This window comes from Protomyctophum parallelum (assembly GCF_964188405.1).
Source record: "Protomyctophum parallelum genome assembly, chromosome: 1".
Taxonomy (NCBI): domain Eukaryota; kingdom Metazoa; phylum Chordata; class Actinopteri; order Myctophiformes; family Myctophidae; genus Protomyctophum; species Protomyctophum parallelum.
This window is the reverse complement of record NC_139697.1, coordinates 25,380,013-25,395,012: the sequence shown is the minus strand read 5'-3', so window position 1 is coordinate 25,395,012 and position 15,000 is coordinate 25,380,013. Positions and strand designations below refer to the sequence as shown.

At 42.0% G+C, this 15,000-nt stretch overlaps 1 protein-coding gene across 1 annotated transcript in view; it reads left to right on the top strand.

The window, feature by feature from the left end:
- The window catches only part of fam135b (family with sequence similarity 135 member B), a gene marked incomplete at both ends in the record, with an annotated part of 61,745 nt that overhangs the window by 531 nt on the left and 46,214 nt on the right, over positions 1-15,000 (top strand). The window contains one exon of the mRNA XM_083772601.1: positions 12,380-12,459. Coding sequence (XP_083628727.1) covers positions 12,380-12,459 — 80 coding nt within the window. The remainder of the gene's footprint in view (positions 1-12,379; positions 12,460-15,000) is intronic.

Here is a 15,000-nt window from a genome sequence, read left to right as displayed (position 1 = left end):
AAAATCCTACGGCAATGATGGATAGGCTTCTACATATTTCATATTTTGGCTATGTGAAATAACTGGCAGTTTTAATGGTTAATACAACTTTACATTGTTTTCATTACACAGTGACATACCTGGAGTAGAGGCAGCAGGTTTAGAAAATAGGGTTGCTGATATTTTCTGCTGCCCTGCGGTTGGCTTTGGCAATTATTTTGGTGGCATTTTAATGTGCGGTGGCAGTGGCACCACAACACACACGCAACAGAAACACAACAATATCGGCGTGTGTTATTCAATGTGTGTTTGTGTTTCCCATTGAACCGGGTCTGCATGTCACGTTAAAACATGTTCCCCTAAATATTTCTGTCGGAGGCAGCGCGGTTTAGTTGAGAGAGTTGCGACATCTCCGGTCACTGCTTATTCGTGGGGCTGCAAGCATCATTGATCAGTCCATTGTCGTCACTCTCTGTCTTTAACAGCTCTAGTCTAGAGGCTGCGCTCCGCTCCGCGGTCAGAGCTGAGCAACATGGCGGCGCACAGAGCGCTGTGTTGACAGTGTTGTTACAAACGATAGTGGTTCCTACGTGGATTCTATTTTTTATAACGTAGGATGAGGTTGCTTGTCCCGATGGTCTCATCAAAGAGAATTTTAATGATCAAAGACCTTTTTGGTCTTGACTCGGTCGTATTCTGAGCTTTTTTCTTTTTTTTTTTTTTTTTTCTCCACCAAATGCCAATAAAATAATATGGGTCGCGCATATTTAATAGAGTCGGTCGGCAACCGGAAACCAAAGTTTTTTTTTTTTAGGCCTAATTGCTCCCGATGTGCAGGTTGCTGCCTTGCATGGTTTCCTCTGTCTTCAGTGTACGAATGGGTGAATAAAATGCACAATATATGTAAAGCGCTTTGGATTAAAGCACTATATATAATATAAATGCACCATTTTATGCATGTATGTAGGCTATGTATGTACTATGTAATCTACTGTATGTACATCTATGTATGTATGTCGCCTTAAAAGTAGACCAATTACAGGGACAGTAGCATACCTGTGCAGTTTTGCCATGGCCAGGCCAGGCTCTACTCCAAACAGGGGTCTGTCTGGAGAAACGATTATTGGAAACAGTGGATTTAGTGAGCGAGCAGCTCACTCGCTGGGTCGTGGCTAAACTCTGATTGAGTGCTGTGAGCGTGAGACACCAGCTGTGTCTGTCTGTATGCATTCTTCCAACTGGGTGGGAACTCAATTAGATTGAACAATGTACTTACTTACTGCAGTCATTTCATTGAGTAGTAGTTTCACATGGACTCTATTGATGTTTGTGGGACTGCCTGTATTGGCTGGAGTGGGGCTGGAGTGGCTGTATTGGCTGGAGTGGGCCAAGGCTCCTGCCAATACGGTCGGCTGCATTCAATTTAGAGATGAAACAGTTGATTGAACTAATCTTAACCAATGTAAAATAAAAATAAAACAATTTAGCTTTTTTTTACTTTCAATATAAAAAAGCATTAAACAATGCTTAAGCGGTTCAAACTTAGTTAATACTTAAAGTATTACATAGGGCTTAAGTGGGTGAAACCTAATACATTTAGTTTATTATGCTGTAACAAATCAATTTGAATTTGTTTGCGTCGATTGGCAATTATGCCCCAGAAAAGGTGATTCTCGATTAATGGAAAAAAGGGAGCACTTGCAGCTCTAATTCAATTCACTTCTCACTTCATCATTCCACAGGCTTTATTTCTCAGAAAAGCACGCCTGGGATGTGAGGTTAGTGCGGCGTGCGTGCGTGCATGACATCACAAAGCAGAACCACCTCCGGCCATAAACAGAAACAGCTTGAGCAGTCTGCTCAACCGCCAAACGCCAGGAGACATTACAGTGAAACTCATGAAAGAGGTCTCGTACTTTAGTTTAGATGATATTCCGTGCACGCAAAAACGTATTTTTGTCTATTAGTTACACTGAAATTGTTGTTTGGAAGCACTTTTAGACTTATAGCTGAAGTATCACTTTGGGCCAAAGTAGATGACATGCACACAAGCAAAACAAGCCTGCAAGTGCAGCTTTACCACTGACCGCTGAATCGTGACGTTGCAGCTTTGTTTCACAAACTGCACACGTAGGCCGTCAGCCCAAATCCAATTTATGTTCTATTATTTAGAGAGGGTGAACAGCGACATGGAAACTGATTTTTGAGTATTAGATTTGAACCACATTCCTATGTAGGTGCCCTGAAATTCAGATTTCTAAAGATGTTAGTCTGGATCTGGGGTCAAATGGGTGGAGTGTGGAAGAGAGGAGATGAAGAGAGTGCAGGCAGGGCGTGACGGATGGAGGAACGTGGCAGGACTCAGGAGTGATTTGCGACAGAAGGTTTCCAGCCAGAGGTATAGAGGGAAGACGTCTATAAAGACAATAGTGAGGCCATGCTGTGCTGCTTGTAAACGGTGGCACTGACAAAACGGTGGCACTGACGAAAAGACAGGCGGCGGAGCGAGACGTCGCAGAGTCGAGGATCCTATGACATCGAGTGGTTCTCAAACCGTCTCATTTCAAGGACCCCTAACAATAACATGACCCGACGAAGATGTACAGTAAAACATCTACACGTTGTCGCTTTATTACTTGCACCCTGTTAATAAAATAAGGGCTTAAACTGTCTGAGCTGCTTTTCTCCTGTGACCTGAGCTGCCTCTGAGATGCACCAGACTGGCCCGCCATAGGCTATAGAGGCGCGATTGGAACTCCCTTCTGCATAGACGACCCCTATAATAACTCTGAGAGGTTAGAAATGCCTGTAAGGGTCCATTTGTAAACCTCTCCTGGTGGGGCCTCCTCACCGGTATAGGTGAGCCAGTAGGGTACAACAGCAGTGGCAAAGCAGAAATTGAATGCACAACGACTACATTGGGAGCAAAAAGGGATTGTCATGTGAGTGTGTGTGTGTTCTATTTACAGCACCCACTGATAATTGAACGGCGCGTGTGCATGCACACACACACACACACACACACACACACACACACACACACACACACACACACACACACACACACACACACAGAGAGAGAGACAAAGTGACTCCACATCGTAATGCTGTTAAGTCAGAGTGACCTGCTGTGTTTTCATCATGAATTTGACTTGGACCTATATTGCGATGGGAAATGATGTATCAACAACTGCTGGATTGCCAAAGTACTGGCGATGGTGCATTATTATATTTTATGACGTGAAACAGGGTCGTGTTCCTGCCTCTATACCCCGAGTCTGTGGGGAGATTATAAAGTGGCATCTGGGTGGCCTGCCTGTGGCCCGCTGAAATGCCAGCTTTACTCAAATGATTTTCCCTCTCCAAATAGGACGGTGGCGTAAAGCCTCATCCTGCTAATCCCTCCAGCTGAGTGCTCTAATATATTTGTTTTCTACCGGCTGCCATCTTGAACCAGCAGAACAGGGGAGATACAGTTGTGATGCAGAATGCTTAAAGTAGTGGACCACAGCTGCAACTGTCGGTTATCTTCGTAGCGGTTATTCTGTTCAATGGACTTCTCCCTTCTGGCTCCCAAACTGTGGGACGAACTCCCCATTGCAGTTAGAAGACTGTAGACTGTAGACTGCAGACTGCAGACTGCTACTCCCAATCTCACGCTGTAATCAGAAAACTCACCTCTTCAGACTCTACCATAACACTTGCCCTAGCCTTGGCAAACTTCCAGGCTTATGCAAAGGTCAAAATGTCATTTAGTCAGCATGTTACAGTATGTAGACGCAGATGCCAGGTTAATTTGTTGACCTGGGAGTTGAGGGGCAGGCCAATGTAGCCGCAAATACAATACAATGAATCAGAAGACACTCAAAATGCTCAAAGAATAAGAAAAACTGAAAAATCCAAAATGTTGGAAAGCAAGCAGTGCCCTGACTTGACCCAAAGATGGAAGTGATCTGAGTTTTAAGGATTTCTGGAGCTCATAGTGTATGTCATTGTGTAATTAAGTGAACGTTTCGTGAAGATTCTTGTAAACCATATTTTTTATGTTCTATGGACCCTAGAGGACACAAAAAAAACGGTTTACATTTTTTTTCCCGCCCTAACAATATTTTATCACCATTGCAATACATGGCAATGTGTAGCAATATTCCGTGTCTGTCTGTATTTCTGTCGACATCATTTCTCCAAATCTGCCAGGCCGATTTACACCAAATGTGGTCCAGGAGTGTATGATGTGCTCTGGAAGACCCCATAAAACTTTCACCACGATCGACCCATAGGTGGCGCTACAGCACAAAATTCAAAACGAAAATTCATGATTATTCACAAACTACTTGTCCAATTTCAATGACATTGGCTAGGTTGTTGTACCATGGGCTGAAGCACAAGCCCAGAAAGTTTGACCACAATCCACCAATAGGTGGCGCTACAACAACAGATTCAATATGCAATTTCACAAGGTGCATAAGCTACCTGACCAATTTTCCACAAAAACCTTGAATAATCAGTAACGGACAGTTTTATTTAAAATCAAAGGGTTTATTTACGAACGTGTCATGCTCAACTGTACAAATAATCACTGTAGGTATCATCGTCATCACTCTCAGCATCATCTTTTGTATGATTATCACCTCAGCAGCCTCACATTTGCAGAGCTCTGTGCATGGAAGGTTATTAAGTTTGCAAGAACAGCGGCCGCTACACTTGCTGGCAACACATGCACACTTGACGAGTTCAACAACGGCCTCTGGTGCAGGTGGAACCTTTGAGACTACAGGGACACACACTTCCATCATCTTGTTGCTTCCATCCTAAAGAAAGTGGATCTAAAACCTGTGGCTCAGCAACGATGTCTTGTGCCCATACATTGGCTTGCCAATGTGCTCGCAGAATGTGTTCGACGATGGACCCTTGCGTTGGACATATCTTTTCAACACCCTGATTGCCCTTGAGCTGTTTAAACATGTGCCACCGAAGTAATTCAGCTGATTCATACCCAGGTTTGAAGAGCTGACACACAAACTTTTCACACCCGGCTAACACGTCCAAGGATGGATGAGGGCTAACACCAAGTTCAGCAAGTGCATGGAGAACATCATCACCAGTCTTCATGAACGATTTGAAGCAGGAAGATTTACCTTTTCCTCGGATGTGACCAGTGGTATCGCAACCAGTGAGCGTGTGGAATCCTGGCAATGCGGCTGCTCGTTTGGGGCCAATGGCCGTGTAGATTGGTCTGAGTTTTATCGTCCCTCTTTGATCTCCTGTGCCCATGATGATTGCACTCTCTGGTTGAAGGTCTGGTACCCTTCGAAGGGCAAGTACCAAAACATCAGTGTCACATGAGTATATATGTGGCGTTTTACCTAAACGACTCACTGCTGCGGCATACATAACCAGTAACGTATCCGCCTCTTCTTGTGTACTTGTGATGTTCACCATTTTTGTGTTTGTGGACATGACACCCTTGTGTGTGTGTGTTGTGATTGGTAGCTTGCAAAGATCAACAGCTTTTTGTGCAAGGTAGAGGACGAGGTTGGCCTTAGTTTCCTTGCTTCCGAGGAAAGCCTTGAAGTCTTTGACTCTTTGACTCTATTTTATACCCCTTTTCTTGTGCTCTTCCTGCTGTACGGAGATGTCTCGTTCTGTCCTTCATGGAGTTTGTCACTGTATAGTTGTCAAATAGCAAGTATAGATCTGTGTAGCCTTGCGCCTTTATGTCAACACTCCGAGTGAAACATTCTACATTTTATTTCACCTTTCCGAACAACCATCTCCTGCACGACAGCCATGCCGTCAATCAAGATACTGGTCAACACTTCTGCAGATGGGCTACTCTGCATGTATGGATTCTTCATTAGATTCCATCTCTGAAACCACTCCTTCCAATTCATGGATGAGGGCAGACTTGGCTGTAGTCTGCAACAGAGAACCATCAGACTTCATTAAGCTGGCATTGTGATCAGCAAATTTGTGTGTTCCCACAATGTTCTGCAGGTCCAGTTCTCTTGAGGACTTGGCAACGAGAAGCAAGCGAACAAACAAGGAGTTTGTTGCTTTCAAGCTGACTATTTCAGATGATGCCTTAAGCTTGATAGTTTTGCATCCATCTTTCCAGGTCAGATACTTCAGCTTCGTCATTTTGTCCCACATGTTCTTTTCCCCTCTGACCCTCTCATTCACAAAAGTTTCAAGTGCTCTGCTCCCTCGTAACTCAATGTCCAAGACATGGCTCTGCACTGCTGTTGTCATTATTTGTTTGGAAACAAAGTTGACTAACTTAATTTCAACTCATCGTTTTCTGGAGGACAGAAGGGGTTTGCGCTGGTCAACACATCCTTGAGTTGTTTCACAGATTTCTCCTGTCGTGCATTTCTAGTTGCTGAGTGTTGGTGATGCTTCTTTGGGTTGGCATCAGCTATGTTAAGTACGCGCTCTGTTTCACCAGCCAGTCTTGCTAGTACTGGGGTACTCAGACAGTATTTCAGCAGACCCCGAGGATCAGTGGTTAAGCCAGAAATGGCACCCAAGCATGGTGAAGCTTTAAGTTATTGTTGATTATATAAATAAATATTGCTTTGTGCACTTTTAAAAGCAGTGTCATCATCCTTTGTTTAATTTCATGAAAATCATTCTGGTAATTTTTGAAGCTCATGCATTTACTTCTTAAATGGGTTACTGGAGCGCCATCTATGGGTGTATTATGATCACATTTGCATGGCTTGTGCAAAAGCCCTTGGTGCATGAACCCAGTAATTTTCATTGAAATTGGACAAGTAGTTTGTGAATAGTCATAAATTTGCCTTTTTAATTTGTTGCTATAGCGCCACCTATGGGCTGATCGTGGTGATCTTTGGTGATTTTTGGGGTCTTCTACAGCATATCATACACTCCTGGACCAAATTTGGTGTAAATCGGCCTGGCAGATTTGGAGATATGTCGACAGAAATACAGACAGACACAAAATATTGCTACACATTGCCATGTATTGCCATGGTGATAAAATATTGTTAGGGCGGGGGAAAAAAATGTAAACTGTTTTTTTTGTGTCCTCTAGGGTCCATAGAACAGAAAAAACATGGTTTACAAGAATCTTCACGAAACGTTCACTTAACTGGATTCTGCTACATAACTACATACACTATCATTCCAAGAAAAAGGGGGATTTGATTCATTACCTCCTGTTTACTTGCTTACCGTAAATCGCTCTGGATTAGAGAGTGTCTGCTTAATATTAATGTATTTATAAATAGCAATTAAACATGGCTCACTTTGAGATGCTAGAAGGTCATACAGTATGTGAGTTCCTACTCGTACATGTGTGCTGCGCTGTGTGTGTGTGTGTGTGTGTGTGTGTGTGTGTGTGTGTGTGTGTGTGTCTGTGTGTGTCTGTGTGTGTGTGCGTGTGCGTGTGTGTGTGTCTGCATAAAAATCTATTTACAGTCATGACATGTGTACGCACCTTTACATAATTGATGTTTGTGTGTCCAATCTTGATATGCAACATGTCATATGAGAGCATGGTGTGGGTTTGACCCATTCTGGACAGGAACCTGTTTTGGTGTTTTAACTAAGCATTATGTTATACTTTAGCTATTGAAAAATAGCAGATCTACAAGCTCATAGCGCACCACCGAGTGGCGCGCTACAAGCTTGTAGGTCTTGTTTTTTTTATTGTTGTACAACAATTGTAGAGAATTATGCCGGGTTGCAGCTATCCATTGTTTTCTTAGCAAGTATTCTATCGGCTACTTTTTCGATTAATCAAATAATTAAGAAGCATGTTTTTCTATATGATTTTTTACAAGTTTGATATGGCAATGAAACGATTAACCACTTAACGTTTTCGCTGCTATATACGTTTATAACCGTTAGCTGTCCATGTAATCATTTGTGAGTTTATACCGCATCGCTGATCAAATGTAACTGGTTGTAAATTGTAATGCTTTGCTAAGGGGTCTGAGCTAAATGCGACTGATACTGTGCTCATAACATAAGCCCCCACCTTCCTGAATAACCCGGAAAGGAATTGAGCGTCGTAGAGTTAGAGTGGACGTGTTCCCTAGGTGTGAGTATGCTGCCACCGGGCGGCACAGAAAAAGTTAAGTCCTAGTTATTTACACTTCACTCGTTCACTGCACAGCAATGTCATGCAAAAATACTAGTGAAAATAGCATCTTGGTTTGACCGGACCTAAATCTCTCTCGCAGACAGGGGTGCAGGGGGGAATAAATATGAAGTTGTACAAATTGTAAGGAGCCTCTGATCGCATTTAAGCTCTCATTAAGACGGCATTTGATTTGTAAAGCGGGCAATGGCGATAAGGCCACTGCAGGTTTTTCAGTTTCCAGTAATGGAAATGGAGTTTAGAGCGAGGACCCAGAAGATTGCTTCTGATACTCACATTTGGACAGCGCAGCTGCATTTTCTCAATTTAATTAGTTGGTTAGCGAAAGTGTCAAAACCTTGAGCAAACCGCAACGCACCCATTAGTCACCCAGTTCTATGTTTACATGCATACCTACAGGTACATGCGTACCATGGCTGAAATGATACAGCCAAAATAGCGTGTCGCAACGAACTGCATTGTGATGCGTTATAAGTTTATAGTAATAATAATAATAATCGCGACTGCAGGTTGCATTTACTCAAGAGGCCCAAAAATGAAGGAGTGGGCCCTCATCAAACCCTGTACACTAAAGACACTGCCCCCGCTGCCACCCTTAGATCTCCATATATGGAGCTGAGAATCACTGCTAGAGCCGTCAAAATCTTCTCTTATGGAGGTCCCTGGCATATCTTTTTCAAATGGGGGTCCGCGGGCTCATCAGTGTCAATTTGGGGGTCCTTGACATGAAAAACTTTGGGAACCAGCTGGCGTAGAGTGTTCCTAAGAAGTGGCTGAAATGTGTCTAAATAATGTGTTTTATATTAACTGTACATTGTAACACTGTAACAATAATGTGATGAATAGTCTTTGGAGGCAAGTGGAGTGCTGGTAAGCTCGGCCCTAGCAACCAGACACAAGGTCGACCCTATTCTGATTCTGTAGTGGGATAATAATAATAATAATAAAAGTAATAATAATACTGGTACATTATAGTTCCCGCCGGGGTCGCCACAGCAGATCATCTGTTTCCATCTGCATTGTACTCTCTGGGCTCCATATTGTGCCTTATCCCTTATCCCTAAACTTATTTGCCATTTTTTACAATTTTGAAAATCATTTTAAAATAGTTCAACTAGCCGATCTACATCGAGACATTGTGAGCTTGTAGATCGGCTATTTGAACTATTATAAAAAGGTTATTTTAAATAGTAAAAAAATGGCAAATACGTTTAGGGATAAGGGTTGAGAAGGGGAGTCTTCCTCGGTCCCTCCAGACACCTGCTCGTCCTCTCGCTCTGCAACCATAAACCTTCCTCTTCTCTACGCCTGTCATGTCCAACGTCAGCGTCCTTCTCCCAAGTCCCAGTCCTCATCCCTCGTCTGCACAGGTCCAAACATCTCAACATTGCCTCTCTTGTTTTATCTCAACAATGAGTTAACTTAGCACAAGTGGTGCTTTGACAAATTTATCAAAAGATACATAACCTCCCCCCCCCCACACACACACACACATCCCCCGTGGGAAATTGATTCCTGCATTTACGATGACAAGCCTATTGGTCTTTTCTGCGTGTTTGTTTTGGCAGACACTGAACATTGTATAATGAAATATCTAGCCTGCAATGGGTCTGACAGTAACGGTTTTGTTCATTACACGCACGCACGCATGCACGCACACATGCACGAACGCACACACGCACACACACACACACACTGCTGTTTCTGTCCGGAGGTTGGGGTCGCCACAGCAGATGATCTGTTTCCATTTGCAGTGTGTTCTCTGTGTCTTTAGTTTAGATTATTTGCACATATGTACATAATAACAACTACAGTATATGGTAAAATAAAATAAATACAGAAAGCAATACTTCAATAAGAAACACGATTAGTTACACATGATGTGCCGGAAGTGCCAAAAAACCCCAAAGGGGCTTATCGAGCTACCAGTTGAGCTTAAATAACAGAAGCTAAGATATGAATACTATTGGTAGGCCTAAAGATGATAATGAAAAAAGAAAAAAAATCTAATAATAATATCAAATAATAACATGACTAGGGCGTCTTTCTCGGTCACTCCAGACACCTGCATGTCCTCTATGTACTGTACTGCATTCATAAAGCTCCTTTTTGGCCCGTCCTCTACTCCTCTTATACCAGGCCATCCCTCTCCCAATGTACCTTCCTCATCCCTCCTCTGCATGTCCAAACCATCTCAACCTCGCCTATATAGCTCTGGTTTTATCCCAGAAGCAATGAGTTAACTTAGCACTAGCCTGAGCTAACGTGTTAAAAAATAGCAGATCGGCCCAGGCGGTGGCGTAACCGTCTGGGCACCCGACTGGTAATCCAGTCGCAGTGTGCCGCGGGTTCGACTCCCGAGCCCGACACGGCCTTTACTGCATGTCTTCCCCCCCATCTCTCTCCCGTTTCCTGTCAGCCTACTGTCTGTCCCTTCAAAAAAACAATAAAAGGCGTAAGCCGCAAAAAAAAAAAAAAAAAATAGCAGATCTACTACGCCTGAATTGGGGATGAGGGCGTGGATGTGATAGCTCGTAGCGGATGAGTGAGAAGGGGGATGGCCTGGAGAGGCAGCTGATTTAAAGAAGCATTATGAATTACTAAGGGGAACTATATATAGGAGGGCCATGCAAGCAGCAAGCGGAACCGCAGTACCATGACCCTGCGGAACCATTGCCCACCACTCCTGAATGAACTCTCTGGTGCTGGGACTCTGGTGCAACGCACAGGTCCACGCTCTGGTGAGAGCAGGAGTGGACCTGGTGAGACGTAGGAGGGGCCCGGACAGGAGACAACCCACAGAGCCTAGTCCCTCCATGTGCCAGAAGTGTACCTCCAAGCCCTGGCAGAGTAGTTCTGGAGTAGTTCCAACGGATTGTGTGCCCCTGGTTTTTCCCTAATGGGACTGATTGAGGGTAGCTACTGGGACGTAAGTCGGGACTTGATCACTCCCGGCTGGGTCGCCTGAGTGAGGGGTATGATGTTGCGAGACCCGAAACCTCGTTGACCTCAGGATACATCACTGAGGATACGTCCCAGGTGCATCCATGCGATGTTTTTTGTTATATATATATATATATATATATATATATATATATATATATATATATATATATATATATATATATATATATATATATGTATATTAACCTTCTGCCTTCCGTACCTCAATGAACTATCGCTAAGTTACAGGTTACTAGAAGTTCGGGGGCATCTATGCGGCAAAACATACGTACATCAACCAATTAAGCGCTATTTTATACTTCAGCTATTCAATTGTATATTGCTACTTTTACTCTGAGTGAAAATAAGTCTGAGTGATCCATCACTGACTGTCACTCACACACTGTCACTCACACACTGTCACTCACACACTGACTGTCACTCACACACTGACTGTCACTCACACACTGTCACTCACACACTGACTGTCACTCACACACTGTCACTCACACACTGACTGTCACTCACACACTGACTGTCACTCACACACTTCATCCTCTCACATTGCCATGGAGTCCCCAGAGACGCAGACAGACGTTCACACCACGCCATGCCCAGTTCATCTTCGCTGTAAAAAAACATGTTTGCTCCACTCCCCCCGCCCGCTGTGTGACATATGCCATATAAATGACATCACGCTGGGCAAAACAATGATTAAAGACCATTACAACCATGTGGCTCCTCGTTTATCTTTTTTTATTATGATGATGAATTTGGTTCAAGATAGATAGATTTCCCGCTGCACATAATCTGCCACGCACGCACACACACACACACACACACACACACACACACACACACACACACACACACACACACACACACTTACACACAGACAGGTTATTATATCCGATCCATAATTCATTACATTCATTTTTCCCCCTCGTTAATTATTTAACCACATTTTGTACAATGTTGTTTAACATGCCTGCTGTACTGAGTCCAAGTCTTAACCATGAAGAGAACATCTTGGTGCTTCTGGTAGTGCGGGGGAGCAGTGCTCACATTCTGCTTAATAAAGGTGCACTAAGTGACATTTGTTGTTAAAACAAGTGTCAGATAGCTCTATAATCTGATTAATCAATAATCAATTATTGCTATAGTATTTGTTCAGTAACAGGGGTCTCCCCGTCTCTCTATAGCTCTCTAAAAAGTTTAAGAGATAGGGAGACCCCTTGTTGCTGAACACTGTATAGCTATATGATTACTGTTATTATTACTGTTATATGAGATTTAGGATTAACTTTTTAACAAAAAACTCTCTTTCAGGTTCTACCAGATTCGAGCAGCCCTGAAGTTGTCACCTCGCGTGCCACACAGAGTGATCGTGTCAACGCGAGGAAACACAGGTAACAACAACAACTCATATGCCTCCATGCTCCCGTCGCTGTCTTCCATTTGCTAGTTTGGGGTTGTATAGGGTTGAAGTGGTTACTGTATGTTTTCTAATCAAAAATTAAATCGCCAAAGTAACTAGTAACTAACATTTTCAAATAATTGTAGTGAAGTAAAATTTACAAATTGTGGCTCTGAGATGTAGTCGAGTAGGAATACAAATACTGGAAATACTCAAGTAAAGTACAAATACAGAACCTCAAAATTGTACTTAAGTACAGTACTTAAGTAAAAGTACTTAGTTACTTTCCACCACTGGTTTTTTGGTTGTTGATTTTTGGGGCAACATGATACTCACACAGAATAGCGATAGGCAAAGCACGCCGAAAATTATACACGTTGATAAAAGGAAATAGCCAATCTTGCAAGCTCACATCGTGTCAAGATGCAATTCGTTGTGAGCTTGTAGATAGCTATGTAGATAGCTATTTTTGTATAAAATAGAGCTTGGGTAGTTAGTTGTTCTGTATTAAGTCCTTGTGAGATAAATGGTCACTCTTTCTAAAAACTGTGGCTATGATTTTAGAAGATATAATTTACAGTAGCATAAACATTTCAACACCACAGTGGTGTTGAAATGACTGTGGGAAAGAAAGAAAAAAGAAGACGTTTGTACTGTAGGCCTATGAAACAAGAAACACATTTCATGGCTGCATTCTTTGTCAGAATGACACACAATCTGTCGTACATGGTTTTGTTTGAAGTGTTGGAAAACTGTAATCTTTCAGAATGAGAGTCTTTTATAGCGCACGGCAAACGTTTTGTTTTGGTTTTTTTCACCTGAAAAAAGTAGTCAATTCAATACTCTCTGTTACAACTAAGTAAAAGTCCGGAATTCAAAATGTACTTGAGTAAAAGTACAAAAGTATTGGAATCAAATATACTTAAAGTACCAAAAGTAAAAGTAATCATTATGCAGAATGGCTATAACATAATAATGTATAACATGCATTAAATGCAATGCAAGCTTGTAGATTGGCTATTTTATTTTATATTTATTTTATTTTAACAATTTTAGTGGAGTGAAAAGTACAATCTTTGCCTCTGAGATATAGTGGAGTAGGCCTACAATTAATTGTGCTGAAAATTGGAAATACTCCAGTAAATCTAAATTGTACTTAAGTACAGTACTTGAGTAAATGCACTTAGTTACTTTCCATCACCTGGACTGTGTTTGTCACACCACTCATGCCATGTATTTGTCACCACCTTATGTTATTATTTAGCAGTTTGACATCTGCTACCTTTAACAGAGCTCCTCTTACAGAGATAACTATGGGTTTCTCAACATACAGGAATCTGTGCATGCCAGGAACACTGAACAAACATACAAACAACCTTTTCTCTCTCTCTCTCTCTCTCTCTCTCTCTCTCTCTCTCTCTCTCTCTCTCTCTCTCTTATTTTAGGGGTGTGTGCGTGCGTGCATGCGTGGGCATGAATATCAGATTTACAAGGTCACAATACGCGTTGTGATCTTGTTGTGCGAGCTGGTTTTTCAAAGGTGTGAATCATTTTGAATATTGTGGAAACAATTTCTACCTGGTTGGCTGTATGTATACAGTAGAAGTGCAGGGACATGTGTTTAGAATGATAATACCTAAACATCACAATTTTACAGTATATATTGCGGCTAATTGTCTCCTTTCACACTGTTTCACAAATCCAGAGATTGGGACCTGACAAAATGAGTCATGAGATGTTATTTTTTATATTTGTTTATAATATAACATGTAGTAATACAGTTGTGTCGACATGTCCTTCAAATCAACCTTTATTTACTGTATATCGCACATTTCACACAACCAACATTGACCAAAGTGCTTCGCAGAATCACAGTAGAAAAGTAAACATGGTAAAATTACATCAAGCAAATTAAGAAAAAGAAAAACAGGGAAACATAACATGTATATAAGAAAGAGAACAACAAGAATACGTAACCACGAGCAAGGCACTGAACCCATTAACCGACTCCTAATGAGTTGGCACCTTGCGTGGTTTACTTCACGGTGTGTGTGTGAAGTTGTGAACGGGTGACTGTTTATTCACATTGTGAAGCCATTTGGTTAAAAGGCTGCTATATGAATGCACCATTTACCTCTTATTTACCGTTTAAAGAGGAACTATTAACTTAAACAAAACAGCTTTATCTTCAGAGGTGTGGCGGAGCTTTCGTCTCATTAGTCGGAGACAGTAAAAGTAGAAGTAAAAGGAAGGGAAAAGGTTTCCACGAGCCGAGGCCAGTTAATGGGCATCAACAGCATTTCAGTTTACCTGGCTGCTTTTTTACGAGCTTTAATTACTAAATCGAACGTTGGTTACCGAATGCCCTTTATTGCTGAGTATTTATCCATTCACATTCCATTCTGTGTGGCTTTGTAATCTCAGGATTTTTCAATACTTAATACTATTGTACCTTTCATTCAATTGAAGGATTTATGTTACGAGTTACTTTGTGGATTTAGATTAATTAATTAAAATAACTGCATGCACTGTA